Source organism: Micropterus dolomieu, linkage group LG04 (genome assembly GCF_021292245.1).
Source record: "Micropterus dolomieu isolate WLL.071019.BEF.003 ecotype Adirondacks linkage group LG04, ASM2129224v1, whole genome shotgun sequence".
Classification (NCBI taxonomy): domain Eukaryota; kingdom Metazoa; phylum Chordata; class Actinopteri; order Centrarchiformes; family Centrarchidae; genus Micropterus; species Micropterus dolomieu.
Window position 1 is genome coordinate 18,248,376 of NC_060153.1, and position 17,366 is coordinate 18,265,741.

The following is a 17,366-nucleotide window of genomic DNA, read 5'->3' on the forward strand; positions in this document are numbered from 1 at the left end:
CTGTCACCGGAGGCTCAGCAGTGTCAGCACAACTACATGTATTGGATGATAATGAAACGGTTAGTGAGCTGGACTGAATATTATAATGCGATTGTGTCACACTTTATAACATTTAGACCGCAGTAAGTAACTTTACTGTAACTAGTGATAGTGGATGGCTCTTCTTTGTGTTGTTGTGGCCGTTTTGTTGCAGTGTTTTGTGTTATGTGGGTCACATTAGTTACAGCGAGTGAGAGGTGGAGAAGCTGTGTACCTGAGTAACGTTATTGGTAAAACCCATAGACTGTATATAAAAGCCACAATAAACACAAACGGAGTGTTACGAAGCAAACAGCGGCAGGTCCGAGCTACTGTAGCGTTAGCTGGCTGCATCACTATAGGCTAACGTTAGTAAACAAATCGCTCCACATTTGCATTTTACCGTTACATCCTCTCTGCAGGCTAAATCATCAGTGGCACACAGAATAGTAACACGGGTCGCGTTAGCTTTCCATATTACTTCACCAACTAACGTTATACAACTTTGGACCAGATCACATTAGCAACTGTTCAGCGTTAGCCGGCGAGCTAACGTGACTTTCTCTGCGTTTCTCCAGCTTTACTAATACTCACTTTGTTCTTACTCGACATCATCTGAACCTGTTTTGTCTGATGGGCTTCAGCACATAAACCTTTATTGTTGTTTTGTATCCTTACGTGGAGCCTTTGTTTTGCTGTGAGCCGGTTGTTTTATGGTGTTAGTGGACTGCATGTCGTTAGCTGCCGTGTTGTCGCTGTAGTATGAAAGAGGCTCGGGAGCGCGTACAGAGCTGAATCCGACCTGGAGACCTCACATTAAAAGCAGAATAGTTGCTGATGCAAGCAACGGAGAAAACAGGCGTGTGCTTCACTTCTAAGTGAGTTTTGAGCCCATTGACAATAAGGCAATGGCAATTTGATTAATTTCATTGAAAAACTTACATATAGTCCCTTTAACATGAAATGTTCATTATCTGTCAGCACTCCCATTTTAACCGCAACTTATACTTCTTTCAGTTTTTTAGTTATTTCAGATTTTTCAACTAAATATTTAACTAAATATTTTTAGCAATAAGCAAACATAAAATAGATTCATACAGTTTATTCATTTATATTTAGTATTTTTCAGTTTTAATATTTTAGTTTTGTCTTTTTTATATGAGGATATTTCGGTCCTCAAAAAACACAAGAACAAAGGGATGTAAATGTTTGTTGTAATTATTTAAACTTATTGTCTATATAAAGTAACAACCTGTACATTAAATGAAAGTCAAGTCAATGATGTAATTTATTTGAATGAACTTGGGCCTCCAGTGCACACAGGGTGGCAGTGTGGTGAACTGTTCACTGCTGAAGCTGTGCACTTAAATTGTGTGTGTGTTCTGTCAGAAGATCAACAGAGTAATAATTTGTTTGCTGGAAAAATTCGTGTTGGCTGCAACAACCTTAACATTCCTCTCTTACTTAGAAACCCAGCAATTAAACACACTGAATATCATAATGATTAAGTTATATAATTAACATAATGCCACAGTGTTTGATGAAGGCACTAATGACCCACATAAAAGTAATTCCCCGTTTTCCAAACAATTATAACAATTGTTCTCAGAATAGCTGCTGAATTCAAAATGAGGCACACCAAGTTTAATGACAGCTTAATTATCTGGGGCTGTGAATAAACTGATGATTTCTGCGTGTGAAATTAGCCAGACAGACATTGACCCCCACAGTCTGGACGATTGGCCTGGTGTAAGGAGGAAACTGCTGAGACACCACATTAAAATGATCTCAGCTGACCTTCAGAGCAAAGACCTCCGCAGTTGTTTACCTCATCTGCATGCAGTCTTGTGACGGCTAAATGGGAATGTAATTAACATATTATGCCTAGAATATCTTTCCCCGTGTGGAAAATCAGGATAAACGGAGGAGCTAAATTAAGAAAATATTTTGTTGCAGGGATAGAGTGGTAAGACGCTTGTCTTCTACAGCTGTAACTGGTAACGTTTTTCACAATCAGGACATAAAAGACAAAAATCTTCTGACTTCTTAATAGTTTGTCCTCCACTGCTCCATTGCTTCTTGTGGAAAAAACGCTGCAAAGCCCAGGACTGAGAGCATCAATCAACATCAATCTGCCTGTAATCAGACACGGCTGCCTCAAAGAGAAAAGGTCTCAGCCGGTGTCGCCGAACACAAACACTGCAGCTGGGCGCAGGGAGCAGGCTGACTTAGCAGACGTTAGCTGCTTTAAGTCAGAGTCAACTCAGTGTTGTCTTTGTTCTAACGTCTATTTTAGGTCTTCCTATTGACTGTGCTGTACCACAGTGGAGTGCAGCGGTCATGGAGGTGAGATGTACATCACTAGTGAAGTGCTGTAAGTGAAGCTGGACATTACACACTGAAAAGAGCAGTTTAGGTTTGTAGTGATGCGAGTTCTGAGGAGTACATCTGCCTCATAGTGGCTGTAAAAACACTTCAGTGAACTGTATGCTTCAGCACAAGGCTTTTGATTTACTACACGTGGATAAATAATTCAAATGCTGTCGTTTAGCTGAAATAATGTCTGCATCATTGCGAAGGCTCAAATATGAATACTTTTGTACATTTGAATGTCATGTTAAATTTAAAAGCCAAGAGGTAAGGCACATTATCATCAGGTGCTTCAGAAATGTTAATAAGCTTGAGGCCAAACACTTGGACATATCTTTGAGCTTCCAGTCAATGAACAGCCACTAAACAATAAATTAAATGATATAATAGCATTTGCTTGACTGTTGGCAAAAAGAGGTAATATATTAAACTGGAATTCAGCAGCCACCTCTAAGGCAGCCGTCTGGCCTAAAGATGTTTGTTAGTTTCATTGCACTGATCCAACACATACTTACTTACTACAAATTTAATTCCTCTAGATTTTGTCGTTATATCTTCTCTCTCGCCCCAGTTTTTGTATCATGTTTTGAAATGAGCTGACTGTCAGTATTTTTGTAGCATGTCAGCTGCAATTGTGCTTACAGGCTGAGAGGGAGTGTAAGAGGTAATGGGGGAAAAAGAGGCCTATGTGTTGACAGCTTTAAGATAAACCTAAAAAAAATACTAGTGCTGGGCACCGATTAAAAAATTTTATCACGATTAAAGTAAGCCGCAGACCTCAGATGAAAATGTACACACGTGCGTTTGTTGTACTCCTGGTTGGGCCGTGAGTTTGGGTTGTAAAGTCACAGTCAGGAGTTAACTGGCACAGCTGATCCCAGTACCGTTGGGAAGGGGGGGGTCGCCGCCAAGCAAAAGTACTTCTTAAATAATGAATCAGTGAAATAATCTGATTATAATAGAAGCTTTGAGTACTAATATCATCGTTAGCTGCAGCCCTAACTGTAATCAAATAAAATATAAAATCAAAGCTATCTGCCACTGCCAGGGCATTACCTTTTATCTAGCTTGTTAAAACAAGTTAGAGTCCAGAGCCACGATCATAACAGGCACCTTCTGAGCAACAGGTTAACATATAAATCTGTTTTCCTGTTTCAGCAGAAACATTTTTCTTATCAGGGAGCAGCATAAACAGTCTATGTTCAGTAGCAAGTGTCCCAGTTAGAGTGAGGTGAAGGGGTTGGTGTAGCAACAAGCAGTTGCGTTCCTGTGAAACTGTTGCAGTTATGCTCGCCTCACGCCCGGCAGTTGCCAAAGTTGAATTGTCTTGAACTTTTTGTACACGACGCGCAGCACAAATCATTGGAAGAGAGACTGATCCTCGCTGTTTGTGAGTTTCCAGAATCTATTACTGTTTACTAAACAGGACATCAACAGGAGGGAATTCGCATAGCAGAGCATCCCTGCAAAACTAGATGAAGGCCAATCAGGTAAAGTTATGTAGCCTATAATTTTAACTTAAGTTAAATAGGCTACAGCTGTGTAGCACACTGAAGAAGCCGTTACCATGGCTACTATCCATAGAGTGCCTGCCGTTTACTCGCGGAGCGCTGTCTCCCTTTCTGATCATCGGAGAAAAGAGCAACCCCGCGGGGCCAAGCGACTATGTTGTGATTTTTAAAATGTTTCTAAGACCGACATCTTCACCAATACTAATCAGCATCCAGTGTGTAGCTATCCACTTTGCTATGGCGTTGGATCGCTTGTCTTGCTTTTGTTTATCTACTTCTCCCACATGCTGCATCCAACGTAGTCTGCTGAAGCCTCCCTCCGCTGCTTGTTTGGGTGGGTGATTTGCAGGCTGATCAACATCCCACCCCTCCTGTGACCCATAGTTTGACTGTATGTGTATTCAGAGCCAGTGAGCAATGGACTTTCAAAAAATAATAATAGTGAAAACTGCGTTAACGTGAGATCAAATAATTGTCGGTGTTAATTAATTAATGTGTCAACGTGATAACACGTTAACTTGCCCAGCACTAAAACATACATACATTGTTAAAGTGCTCTGTATTCAGTGTAACTGTTTGATCAATAAAAAATTAAGAAAAGGAAAATGTTCATGCTATCACATTTAAGTGTCAAACTGAACCATGAATTCTGTAAAACCTTTCTGCCTGCTGTCCAGTCAGGATTCAAGCAAACTGAGTTTTCATAACACTGACGTCTTCAAACCTTCAATATAATGTCAAACACCAAAATATAAGATTTGTACCAAGAGTGAACAAATCACAGCATTATTTCAGTGTCCGTTACAGCATCTGCCTGTGTGTTAATATGTATATAGAGATTAAAAAGCGTATGCTCATCTGCATACTAACACAATTCATCTGTTGGTATAGTATAACTGCTAAAATTCCTCAGCATTTTATATTTTGCAGAAGGTGTCTGATGCAGTCCTTTCAGTTGTGTGTACTTTCATAGGTTTGTATGTCTATGACTGACCTGGCCAGAGCAGCCTGCAGCTCCTCCTCCTTTTTGGCCAGTTGGATCTTCAGCTCCTCTATCTGAGCCTGAAGTTCCACAATCTGGTCCTGCAGGTCGGTCGTCTCAGCATCCAGTTTGCGTTTGGCCTTCTCCAGCTCCTGACGCGTTTTCTCCTCCTTCTTTAAACGCTCTAAAGGGAGGCAAAATCACATGAATCATGAACAAAATGCAAAATCAAACATAGCCATGTAATTATTAAAAAACAACAACTTTTGGCTAAAGTTAATCTCAAGAGTTAAATGGGCAAAGTCACAAGTTACTGAGGGGTCACACGAGGTAAGAAGAGGTCACAACACCTAATTGCTAACAGCCTGATACAACTCATGTAATCAGATTAGCTGCTTTAGCTTTAAATGCACCAGAGTTTTTTCAAACATTCCTACATACCTCAGGTCTTGGGCACTTATACAATGCCGATCAAGTCTTTTGTTCAAATCATATCACTTGTACACTTTTCAGAATGTATCATTAACAATAACAAACACATAAAAATATATCTGTCATTTATTAAATTTTTTAACAATCTTGTATAGATGTCAGATTGTTTTATTTTTATTTTAATTATTATTTTAATTCGACTGTTATATTTCATGTTTACTGTAACTTCTCATGAACTCCCATTATTCAGCACAGTAATCAAATCACAGTCACTTGCTGGAGGTCACGATAACATGGTTGTGCACACACTGTTTTGTGGATTAAGCACGCATGGACCGACTCAAACTCCAATTCAGTGTTTTTAATTTTGACCTGATGGAACAAAAACAAATTCCTCTTCATCAGTGGCTTCAGGTACATCTTTGTTACAGTCATCAAAACCCTTCAGGAACAAAGAAACCGCTGCTCTGCACTTCACCTGACACCCAGGTGCTGTTACTGTGACAGTAAGCTGAACTTTTTTATCATTGTGTCGGTACATATTCATACTAACAGTGACATAACAGCGCCATCGTGAGGCCAAAAAGGAAAACACACATATCCCGCCATGACCTCCAGAATACTGTGAATAAGAAAGATAAACACTCTTCCATACTTCTCGGTCTGTAGTGATCCAACAATCTTTTTACAGAAAAACATGAGAAGAACAATTCCTTTTAACATTTTTGACACCAGAACATTGTTAAAAACAAATAGTTTGAGGAATAGCAGGATTATGTGCATCATTATATGCATTTAAAGGTTCACTCATTGTACAGCTGTAAAAGATAAATTAAACAAAACCTTTAAACCTGTAAAAAATTAATTCTTCCTCTTGCTTTGAGGACATTATCTATTCTTGACCCCAGTCTACCATTTGAGCTGTTGCAACAGTGCCCATCCATCTATTACTTTGTGTCTGTTCTAGTAAATGTTCCCTGTTCTTGGACAGAAAATAGAGCCAGTAACAGCGACTTGCTGCACATCAGAGTGCCTTACCCTCCAGGTCAACCATCATCATTTCCTGCTTGTTCTTGATCTTGCCAAGGTTCTTTGCTTTCTCCTCCTCCTCCGTGAGCTGGGAGGTCATCTCGCCAATCCTGTCCTCCAGCAGCTTCTTCTCCTGTTGGGTAAAATTAAGTGTGGGTCAGACTGGAGGCCTTAAGACACAACTACTGTGCAGAGGTGAAAAGTTATGAAGACTTAAAAATCAAACTAAAGTGACCTGTATTTTGTGTTGCACCGCCTCATCCATCACCTTATACTTTTTACAATCTCAACTTGAAGGACTTACTCTGCATTCTGGTTCTTGTTTGACCCATCATATAATCCACTCACCTTGAGGAACTTGGAGTTTTGGTCTTCCAGCAGGAGAATGTCCTCCTCCATTTTCTTGATCTTCGCCTCAGCTGTCACTTTGTCCAGTTGCAGCTTCTGCCTTGCAGCTTCCTCCTCATCGAGCTGCTCCTCCAAGTCCTGTGGAGAAGAAAACACACACATAAAGATTCATAACCAATCTAATGCGACAAGGGTGAAGTCATAACACTGAAGTTTATAAAGTGACAAAGTAAAAACTTTAGAGTTTAACACTCACAAACTCAGCGATTTAGTGTGGTTTGATCAGATTTGTTAGACGAGACTGTGGAGTCAGTTCTTCATGTATCAACCTCTATATGAATGGAATACCAGACAGAGCCAGGTCTGTCTTCCTGTGGTACTGAAATCAAATGTTTATTGTAGGGCTGACCCTGAATAGTCAAAGATTCGATGCTTCGATGGGCGGAGCCTGATTCGACTGTAAATCTCAGTCGAAGTTTCACAGCGAAACAAGGATTATGCCATTTTGGCCATATAGGGGTGCTCAACGTCTGATTTTACATAGAACTACCAGTTTTCTCCCTATAAAGTTAATATACAGCCTATTACAATATACATTTCAATGTTAAATGCTGTAAATAAACATTTAAAAAGAAAAAAACTTTCAACAAATGTTTTTAAAGTGCGTAAATTAATCCAAAATTGTAACCCTTACTCTGGGGCGTCAGTGCGCATGTGTTAGCATAGTGTGTGTGTCTCTCAAGACTAAAGCAGAGCCATCAAAGGAAGGAAGGAAATGTTGACAAATATTGAAAAAAACAAAGTAGCTCTCTTTCAGAAAAGCCCCAAAACATGGAAAAAATCTCTAGAGGAAACATAAATTTTATTTGCTGTAAAAGAACTAAAGGAAAAAAAGAGCATTTTATACCATACATAGGTCAGTACAAATATGTGATTTAAATCTGGCTGAAAATATTCAAAGCAGTTACTGAACCAACAGCACTTTACGATAGTGGACTTTGGTACCCAATCAAATAGTGTGATTTGTTTTCAAATTGGGAAAAGATCCAGTGGAAACCCTGAACAATTCTATCAAGAGTACAGAGGAATGTAGCACAGAAGGCCTGCAGCTGAAGATATTAAGGCCAGTTTAATCAAATTATACACAATTTAAACAAAAACTACTTCATCTTTTGTAAAGAATTCCCCAAAAAACTCATCAATTATTATTTGGCAATAGAATGCAGCAATAAATGAGCCCCGTATCTCAACACTACAGCTGATAAAATGTTGAAAAAAATATCAACTAAGGCATAGACACCGCCTGGCCTTCGCAACAAGTGGATGCAGACAAACATGGCTACCAACAGAAGACAAGCCTGTGACCTACAAGTCATTGAGACAGAGCTTCACTTCTTCACTGAGTGCACCAAGTACTCTGAAACCACTTCAGACCAGTGAGAAGAGCCCAGAGAAGAAAGAAATGCAGAAATATCTAACGTAAAATTACTCAAACTTTGGTAGAAAAGGATGAGTTTATGTAGGATCCCTTCACTCACAGATAAAGAAAATCTGTTGATGTTGTATAATGTTCTGTGTGAAGATCAATAACATCAAATCAATTTGGAAAAAAGCACGTCAAAACAGACGCAGGAGAGAGAAGTTAAGTTGAATTAGGTGACGATATCAACCTGGATGTGTGACTGCATCTTCTTCTTCTCATTCTGCAGGCTCTGGTTCCTCTCCTCCTCTTCCTCCACCCTGGACTCCAGGTCATGAAGGATCTCCTCCAACTCTTGCTTCCTAGAAAGCAGACGAACTCTCATCTCTTCGGCCTCGGCGAACAGCTCCGTCTCCGCGTGGAGTTGCTCTGCTAGGATATTCTTCTCCTCTATGAGCTGGACAGAGGGAACAGTTTGAAATAACTTATCCAGCCTTATTAGCTACGAGGTTAGTTACTTCAATTGTCTACCAAAAATGAATGAGGTTTCTCTGAAGTAACTTTGGATGCATTTACCTGTTGGTGTTTCCTCTCCATCTCCACCAGCTCATTCTCCACCTTGAGCTGTCTCTCCTTCACTTTTATCAGCTCCTCGTCTTTGGCTTGCATCTCCTCCTCCTGCCTGGTGACCTGCAGCAGAGGCTTCACCTGAGAGAGAGCGAGAGAGAGAATCAACCAGGGTTTAATACCCCACACAATGCAATTTAATAACTCTTTCATGGTCATACTGGTCAAGGAATGAAAAACACCAGTAGGGTTTACCTTTATTGACATCTATAATCACATTTTTGTCAGCCCTTCCCAGTAGTATAACAAAAATAAAATAATAAATTCCTAAATGAGTAGCAGAATGTATTAAGCAATGAAAAAAATCTATCAAATGAATTTCAGTAAAAAAATGTTATGATTAGATGAGCAATTTTGACAATATTTAGTAGTAGCAACAGTGTTTGCTGCGGGTCGCATAGCGTCGACTTAAACTCCACAAACAGCTTCCTGTTTTTACAATCCACTCTGTCTAGGGCTCACTTTAGTTTATAGGTGTATAGCGTCTCCCAACAGCCCGCAATCACAAACAAAAAAACAATGTCAAAGGCAAGCAGGGAAAAATATTCAATATATCGATATTTTATCAAATAAATTTTATTTTTTTTCTTACGAACCTTTACACAGCAACTCAGCAAACTCAGTTTCCTGATGAGGACTAGCGGACACATTTTAGTATTCTTTATCGTCTGTTTAGTCTTTTATTTTAACTGAAGACATTTTTGAGGCGTCAAATCACTAATTTCTGAAAACGCTCAGATCATCAGTTTGTTGGAGGGGTTTAGCTGTCAGGGTTCTCACCTTGGTGAAGAGCCTCCACCACTGCCAGTGTCGCAGCTTCAAGTAAGCAGCACAGTTCCTCTGAAGGACCTTTAGGGCACTCAACTGCTGCTGCTTCTTAGCAAAGGCCCTATGGGAAGAAGACAATGGTACAATAACAAGCGACAAATCGGTGTCTGGGAAAACCCAAGTTTTGAAAGTCATATGAAGTCCAATATTCTCTTTTAGCTCTTTTTGGTCACTACCAACTCGTGAGGGAAATATCTGGATCTTTAGCTGCTAAATGCTTCATTATGTTCACCAGCTAGCTGCTAACTGTATCTGTCTGATGTTTCCTGCTGCGGCTGTAAATAACGCTAGAAGAGCCGCGACAGTGAACCAAAGCATTAAAGTTTAGGTCAGACAGCTAAACAAGAAGTTGAAATTCACAATAAAGCTCCGTAAATCTAAGCAGAGCTGCAGATTCAGGTGACAATTCTCTGTAGGTTCGTCACTACCAGTAACCTTCACAGTATCACATTACTTTCATATTGTCATTTGATACATTGTTTCCGGGGGTAGTTTGAGCAATGTGATGCATACTGGGAATTCAAACGCAGATATATGTTCATACCTAAGAAATAGTTAGATACAAAGATCTGACACTCACTTGCGTGCCAAGTATCCACGGCACACAGACTGGAAGTAAATGATGATGTCAGTGATCTTCAGATCTCTCTCCTCCTCCAGGTGAGCCAGAACACCAGTTCTGAAGAAGATCTTACTCTGACCAATACGGAACAGGTTCGGGTCCAGCTCCAGGGCTCGGATCTATAAAAGGCAAATGAAGAGTTTTTAAGAGTTTACCTCTGTGGGCATGGTTAAATTTACATTGTGTTTGAATACATTTAGGAAATGTTTCTAGTTTGGGAAACAGTTTGACATTACAATCATTTCTGTATTTCTGTTAGGGTGTTTACACTGCAGGAGTTTTTCAAGGGGGCCAAGAAGCTTTTGAGGAACTCAGAAACTAAAACCAGAGGAACAAGGGACTATAAATATAGTTCCTGCAGGACAGTTCCAGGTGTAAAAACAGTCATTGTAGTACTTTCTGATGGTTCAGGAACTTGGAGGGGTGGAGTTTGGACGGTAGCTGATTGATCAAAACGCAGACAGCGCAGCTGCTTCAACTTGAGTAGTGCTTCACTCATAAAACAATAAGTACTCAACTATCAATATTAAGACAAAAGGGTCGACACTTAGTGTTGTTTATTCATGTTAAAACCAAAGTTAGGCTTCGTTGCCAGACTCGTTTTAAAAAGGGATAGAGAGCGGGAGTCAGGAGGGAGTAAATGAGAGAAATTGTACTTAATTTTCTGATAAAAGCAGGAATAAATAACCATCAAAAACTCAGCAGATTGTCACTGTGGAGACAGGGACTCAGAAGTTTCCGGTCTCCCTTTCTCCTCTGCACATCTCCTCTTCATTCATTCATTACATCAAACTCAAACATCAGAGTCATGCAACAGTAAATACAAAGAACAACAGGACAACTGTATTGTTGTTTCCTTATGTGTGAAAATGTTTCAATTTGTAAATCTTCATGATTCTTCAGATAAGATGGAAATGCAAACAGAAATATGTACGTCACTTTTAGTTTCTGAGTTCCTCTGGTTCCATAGCTCCTGACAGGAGGGATCCAGCAGTTCTTAAATTCAATAGCTCAGCAGAATACACAGTATGTTATTGTTTCCAGGGTAGTCGTTTTAAGAACGAAATACAGCAAATAAAAAGAAACACTACCATTCTCTCACAGGCTTGTTTACCATCCATGAATCCCTTGGGGATAGCGTTGGGTGTTAGGATCTCATATCTGTGAACAAAAGAGAACATGCATATAAACTGAAAATGAAACCAACTTTTCTTCTGTGTTAATTGAGGTAAAGAGTTAAAAAAGCATCTCTGTTGTCTGTCACCTCTGTCTGAACTCCTGGAAGACGATGCGGTTGGGGAAGCCCTGTCTGCAGATACGAATGCCCTCTAGGACTCCATTACACCTCAGCTGGTCCAGAACCAGGTGAGGCTCCAGTTTACCAGCCTGAAGAAGAAACAAATACACCATTAAGAATAGAAACAAGTATTTGGATACTTCTAGATTTCTATCATACAATTTCTCACAGATCTTTTCTCCGATTGTTATTGTGTGTTTTCTCTATGGGTCAGCATACTTACTCTTTTTTCATGGTTGGGGATGATGCAGCGGACGAAGTTGGGGTTGGTGTTCCTCAGTGTGGCCATGAGCTTGGTGAGCGACTCCTTGTAGAGCTGTCCAACTGTACGAAACATGCCCTTTTTCGTTTTGTAGGTGGCACCAAAGGCTGTCTCGTTCATTCCTGCCACCTGGTCCAGGCCCACGATGCGGTCGACTGGTGGGGAGATGGGGAGAACTGGTTAGAGTGGGAAGACTTGGGGAGCAGAGAAGCACTGTAGGAACAGCAGTAGCAACACAGTGACATAATGTAGCTACATGACCAAGTGCAGATGGATGAAAACAATGGCAGTCTACCAAAGTATAATTCTATGTCTAGAACTGCCACTAGCTACTGCAGATGGAGATGGAGTGGGTAGCTTATCTATTCCTAAGACTAACGGTCTGTACGTACAGGGTGCTATATGAAATAAACACAATTTTTATATGATTTACTCACTAAGTATCAACAACGTTTGAATGCGAGAATTGAAAGGCTTTTCTCTGGTCACAGTGGATGAGAGACGATGCAGCTTTTTACTGCTTTTGACACGAAACCTGCCACGGCTCTACAGTGCGTCTTAGTGTTGTAGTCATGACCACCCACAACAAGACCAAGTCAAGACAAAGACTTTTAGGGGCTGAGATCAAGTCGAGACCAAGACCAGTTCCCCACATTACATGACACACAATAAATTGCGGAACAACATCATAGGTACTTCTCAAATTGATCTGAAAGATCTACATTCCCATTAAAACACTCATATACAAACACACACACTAGAGCTAAAAGCATCTTTATTCAACACTCCTTTTCCATGTTTACCATCCACTAGAGCTGGGCAATATGGCCAAAAATGTTATCAAGATAAAAAATGTCATATCATTTGATATCGATAATAAACACGATAAATGTCATTATTTCTTTAAAATTTGAAGGCACATGGAAATTGTGGTTTTAAACTTTTCTTTCTGGTCAGATCAACTACTTGATGCCAAACAGTGGATCACTTCACAAATCTGAGGTAGAACATTCAAATCTATTATGATAAAATCTTTTCAACAATAATGCATAAGTTAAATTAAGTAAAATCTTTTTTCAGTCCCTTTTCCTCAACAAAATATCTTAATAGAAAAATTAAGTGCTAATTCATTTGTGATTGAAATTAATTACATCAAACCTTTATTAAACATGTTATATTGTTATTGAAAAAAATTACACTGAACTAAATTATAAATGCAACACTTGTTTTTACCCCCATTCATCATGAGCTGAACTCAAAGATCTAAGACTTTTTCTATGTACACAAAAGGCCTATTTCTCTCCAATATTGTTTACAAATCTGTCAAAATCTGTGTCATTGAGCCATTCTCCTTTGCCGAGATAATCCATTCACCTCACAGGTGTGGCATATCAAGATGCAAAAGTGTTGTGTTTCTAATTTTGTTCAGTGTAGATTACTATAATTATCATTACTGCCATTGCTGCCCCATCTATTGCTGCACTCCTGGATACCGATCACACAGTACGAGTGAACCACCACATCCCCCGACGATTGAGACAAAAGACAACGATATTAAGGATCAACACTGTTCCTGTAAAGCTGGGTAGGCCTCTATTCACTATTACAATCATTAAAAAGCAGATGAGTAGGGCTTTATTACTTTACATTCAGTAGGAATTTAGCTAGCGTTAGCTAACTAACATTACATTAACCAAAATTTTTCTTTATTTATTTTAGGTTTTGGAAAGAGAATAAACTGTACTTCTATCAACCTCTCTGGGTAGCGACAGGAACAGGTGCCCCAGGAACAGCTTTGACCACATCTTGGAAAAATATAGCAAAAAAAAGCTAGAAAACGACTCCTTGCATTAGAGTGAATGGAGCACAGCCATGAAAATGTCAGACCTCAGTTAGAGAGAGTCCTATATTGCGCTGTGATTGGTCAACTTTGTATTCAGGGTGTAGCTTAGCGAAGGGTCAATTAGGGTTATTGGTTGCATTTCAAGCAATAAGTTTTACATCCAATCTAAGTTAGGATGTTAACAAATGAATGAATGCAAAAGCAATTTAATGATTTCCCAAAATTATGGTCTTGAAATAAAATCCCGAGTCCTCAATGTCTGAGACCGAGACAAGGCCAAGTACAAATGAGGTCGAGTCCGAGACTAGATCAAGACCATCAAAAAGTGGTCTAGAGACCAAGCCCGGTCTCGAGTACTACAACACTAGTGCGTCTGCCCCTAAAAATAGACATGTGCGAACCCGAAAAATTATTTACAAGCACAGTGTGTGAGGATAGATTATCCTGCTGCTCGGTGGCCAAGCAGCCCATTATACAAAAACAAGAGCGAGAGATATGCGTTGTCGGCCCACTTTCATTATGTGCCCGCCCACATCATCCTCCGGAAGATCCTCAACACCAGATCAACTGTAAGACTGAAGAAGAAAATATGGAGAAGGCTAGCTTGCCATTTAGCCATATCTGTGCCCTTTGTCAAAACAATGTTTTATACTGTATATAAAGTTGATTAGCTCATCAATTTCAATTTTCATGAACCGCCCATATCTGAATGGGGCGGGACATTAAAAAAGTTGAATGTCCTACCGCTATAACTGGAATTAATATCATACTATTGGTGAGCTATATAGTAAGCTATTATATGAAATTATAATGAACATAGTAACATCATATGATTAATATTAATATTATACTAAGTATAGTGTTATATTAAAAATATAATTTAATGTTACATTAATATACTATATTACTCCTCCAGGTTGTGGATGGTGCCTCTGCAGTGGACAGATGTAGATATTAGCCAGAGGCAGGATGCTAAAGTTATAAATATTGTTCTGTAATCTTGTTTACACAATGTGTGGTGTGGGTTGTGTGGGTGCTGCTGGTTCGAAGACTACAAGTCCCACATTCCACATGCCGCAATGCACTAACAGTATGGTTTTCTGGTGTGAGTGTTTTCACTCATCAGTGTGATGTCACAATTAACACAGATACAGGCCTGACAGGATGATTACAGACTTGAGTTTACAGTTTTTGAGTTAGGATTAGAAGGTAAGATAATGAAAATAAACTACAGTGCCCATGTGTATTGTAAAAAAATAAATAAATAAATAGGACAACGTCAGCCAGTGCAACAGTGTGGCTCAATGATTTGTTGTTAATCACTTTTAGGCATCAATGGCATTATATGGCACAAAGGAATAATTTAAATCAGGCTTTGGATACACAGACAATTATTATTAGTGCGATCAATTCACAGTTGGTTTTGGTCTTTTTATGAGAATTCTTGATAATAACAAATTGTTATATATCACCAGATTTATCCATCATAGTACACATCTGTTTATAATCTGGCAATAACACAGGACTTAACACTCAATTAAATATACACTATGTCACTTATTAATATCTGACTAAATTAAAGTATTGGATGAGTCACAGACAGCTGGAGTTTCAACATTTAAACTGATGTGATGTATGGCTCGCTGTCTGAGCTCAGAGCCAATACCAACATTTGGTTTTAACTCCCTGCTACTGTGATCCTGGCTAGGAAGGAGAATTAATGTCATTACATTTTCTTCAGTCAAGCTTCAAATCCTTAATTTGCTCGTGGACGTGTGACATCACAGAGGAGGGACAAAAATACAAATAAGCTTTGAAGTCCAGACTTCTGCACCAAAGATCACAAGACTCAAGTCCGCCTACAAAAATACTGACACAAATTAAAGCACACTATTTTGACTAGAGGGAGCAGATGCTTACATTCTACTTTAACTTGTTGAGGAATTAGGCACTACTGCTTTTGGCTGAGACAAGGGAGCCATGCAGCCTGGAAGCAAATGGGAGCCATTGTAGCCATGACGGACACAGCGTCGGCTGAAGCATGAAACATACAGCCAGATCTGGGCAAAAATATATCAGAACCTGCTTGGGAGGCGCTTATTATTTAGCCTACCAAGCACTGTGAGCAGCTTGTTTTCGCAACCCAAAACTGTTCATTTTCAGCTAGTATTATTTTGGCCCAGGTCTGCTACGGCACGACCCAGTCATTCACCTGCCGGCTCATCCAGACTAGTGACATTGTCATAGAATGAAGCCCTTTGAATGGTCTGAATCTCTACAACACAGAGAGAGAGACAGTGGGGGGAGGGTGATGTTAATCCTTAGAAATCAGAAATGTATAGGCCTGGGTCAACAAGGCAGACAGCTGTTAGTAGTAGGCTTGAGTGAGTGACATATCGACGTATTTTTAATTGAATAAGCAAACAGGTACACACATAATGAATCTTAAAGGATGTGTTACTAAAATGTTTTCCTTCTTGTATCTTGTACTGTTTTGTAGTGTTAGTGGCAGCTTACCATCTTTCCAAAGTTCAGCCACAAATTTATCAGTTGACTGATGAAGAAGTGTGGCCACATTGTCATTCAGGGGGTCCATGTTCTTCATTAGCCACTCATCTGCCTTATAGTCCACCTGTAACAAAGACGTTGAACAACTCAGTCATATGGACGAAATCAATACCACAATTACAGTCTGACTGATACTGGATTTTTGCAGCAGATTCCATGTTTATTTTCTGAACAATCTGCTAACGATATACCTGCCAATATAATTGTGTTTTTACGTTAACACAAGGACAAACATTTTTGATTAAGATCTGTTTTAATGGAATATTTTTAGCATTTATGTACTTCCATTTTTATTACCTATCGGCATATGGCATATTTTGTGTACAGTATATAGTGTAGCATATGTCAAACATGTTGGCCATACAGCCAATGCTAGCTATATCTCTATATCTATCTATCTCTATCTATCTATCTATATCCATTAGATTTCTCAAATATCAATATTGGTAACAGCCTTAAAAATCTAAGTCTAAAAGTCTAGCTGGAAGTGTGTGGGGATGCGTTGACATCTGACAATGCAAATACTGACACCAGATATATCTGTATATTTAAATACACATATGTATTTGAGATACAGGTTTGATATACATCATATTTAAAATTAGATTTTCAGAGAGCTTATCTTGGGATGTGCTGGTTGTTTAACAGAAGAAGAGGAAATGTCAGATCTATCAAAGTGATTACCTGTGTAACTAGCTAATCAAGTGTATTGCGGCCTGGGACGCTAAAACACCTATTGAATACAGTACAGTTAGTCAGTACAGTCTTAATATGCATTTGTCCATCTGACATACATCATGGTGACCCACTTCAAATGCTGACTAAATTTACAGGCCATGCTTTATTCTACTGATTCAAACCGCATACATGAGGTCATATTTTGTGTGCATACCTATGTTGACAACATTTGGCTTCATGGCGCTGCAGATTTTTCTCCACAGCAGACGAGTGTTTGACTGATTGTGGTGTAAAACGACACAGTCCACATAATGGTAAGCAGATGTGCTACTCTGCAGGTCTCTCTGCAACACAAGTGCTGAGTCCTATTGCATAACAGCACAGACAATTTCCAAATCCTATTTCATACAATGCCATATAAATCAAACCAGGACACGGTATTTCCCTGAAATCCCACCACAGGAGAACTTGGAGTCACTCTTTAATCTGAGCGCTGAACGGCAGCAACTTTTTACTTGCCGTTTAATTTTT

The 17,366-nt window shown here is 39.4% G+C and overlaps 1 protein-coding gene and 1 long non-coding RNA gene across 9 annotated transcripts in view; one reads left to right on the plus strand and one right to left on the minus strand.

Moving 5' to 3' along the window:
* Nucleotides 1-12,174, plus strand: part of LOC123970029 — a 28,605-nt gene extending 16,431 nt beyond the window's left edge. The window contains exons 2-4 of one of the 2 annotated variants that reach the window (XR_006824848.1): nt 8,400-8,619; nt 11,473-11,552; nt 11,841-12,174. This is a non-coding gene — a long non-coding RNA (uncharacterized LOC123970029). Of the gene's footprint in view, nt 1-8,399; nt 8,620-8,716; nt 10,312-11,472; nt 11,553-11,840 lie in introns of those variants that run through there. The other variant, XR_006824847.1, reaches the window with a different exon arrangement.
* The window catches only part of LOC123970028 (myosin-10), a 74,048-nt gene that overhangs the window by 13,840 nt on the left and 42,842 nt on the right, over nt 1-17,366 (minus strand). For all 7 annotated transcript variants that reach the window (XM_046047882.1, XM_046047880.1, XM_046047879.1 and 4 more), the window contains 11 exons: nt 16,107-16,221; nt 11,708-11,901; nt 11,452-11,573; nt 11,279-11,348; nt 10,146-10,306; nt 9,518-9,626; nt 8,687-8,818; nt 8,361-8,567; nt 6,691-6,828; nt 6,352-6,475; nt 4,894-5,065 (listed from right to left, as the gene is read on the minus strand). In XM_046047882.1, coding sequence (XP_045903838.1) covers nt 4,894-5,065; nt 6,352-6,475; nt 6,691-6,828; nt 8,361-8,567; nt 8,687-8,818; nt 9,518-9,626; nt 10,146-10,306; nt 11,279-11,348; nt 11,452-11,573; nt 11,708-11,901; nt 16,107-16,221 — 1,544 coding nt within the window. The remainder of the gene's footprint in view (nt 1-4,893; nt 5,066-6,351; nt 6,476-6,690; nt 6,829-8,360; nt 8,568-8,686; nt 8,819-9,517; nt 9,627-10,145; nt 10,307-11,278; nt 11,349-11,451; nt 11,574-11,707; nt 11,902-16,106; nt 16,222-17,366) is intronic.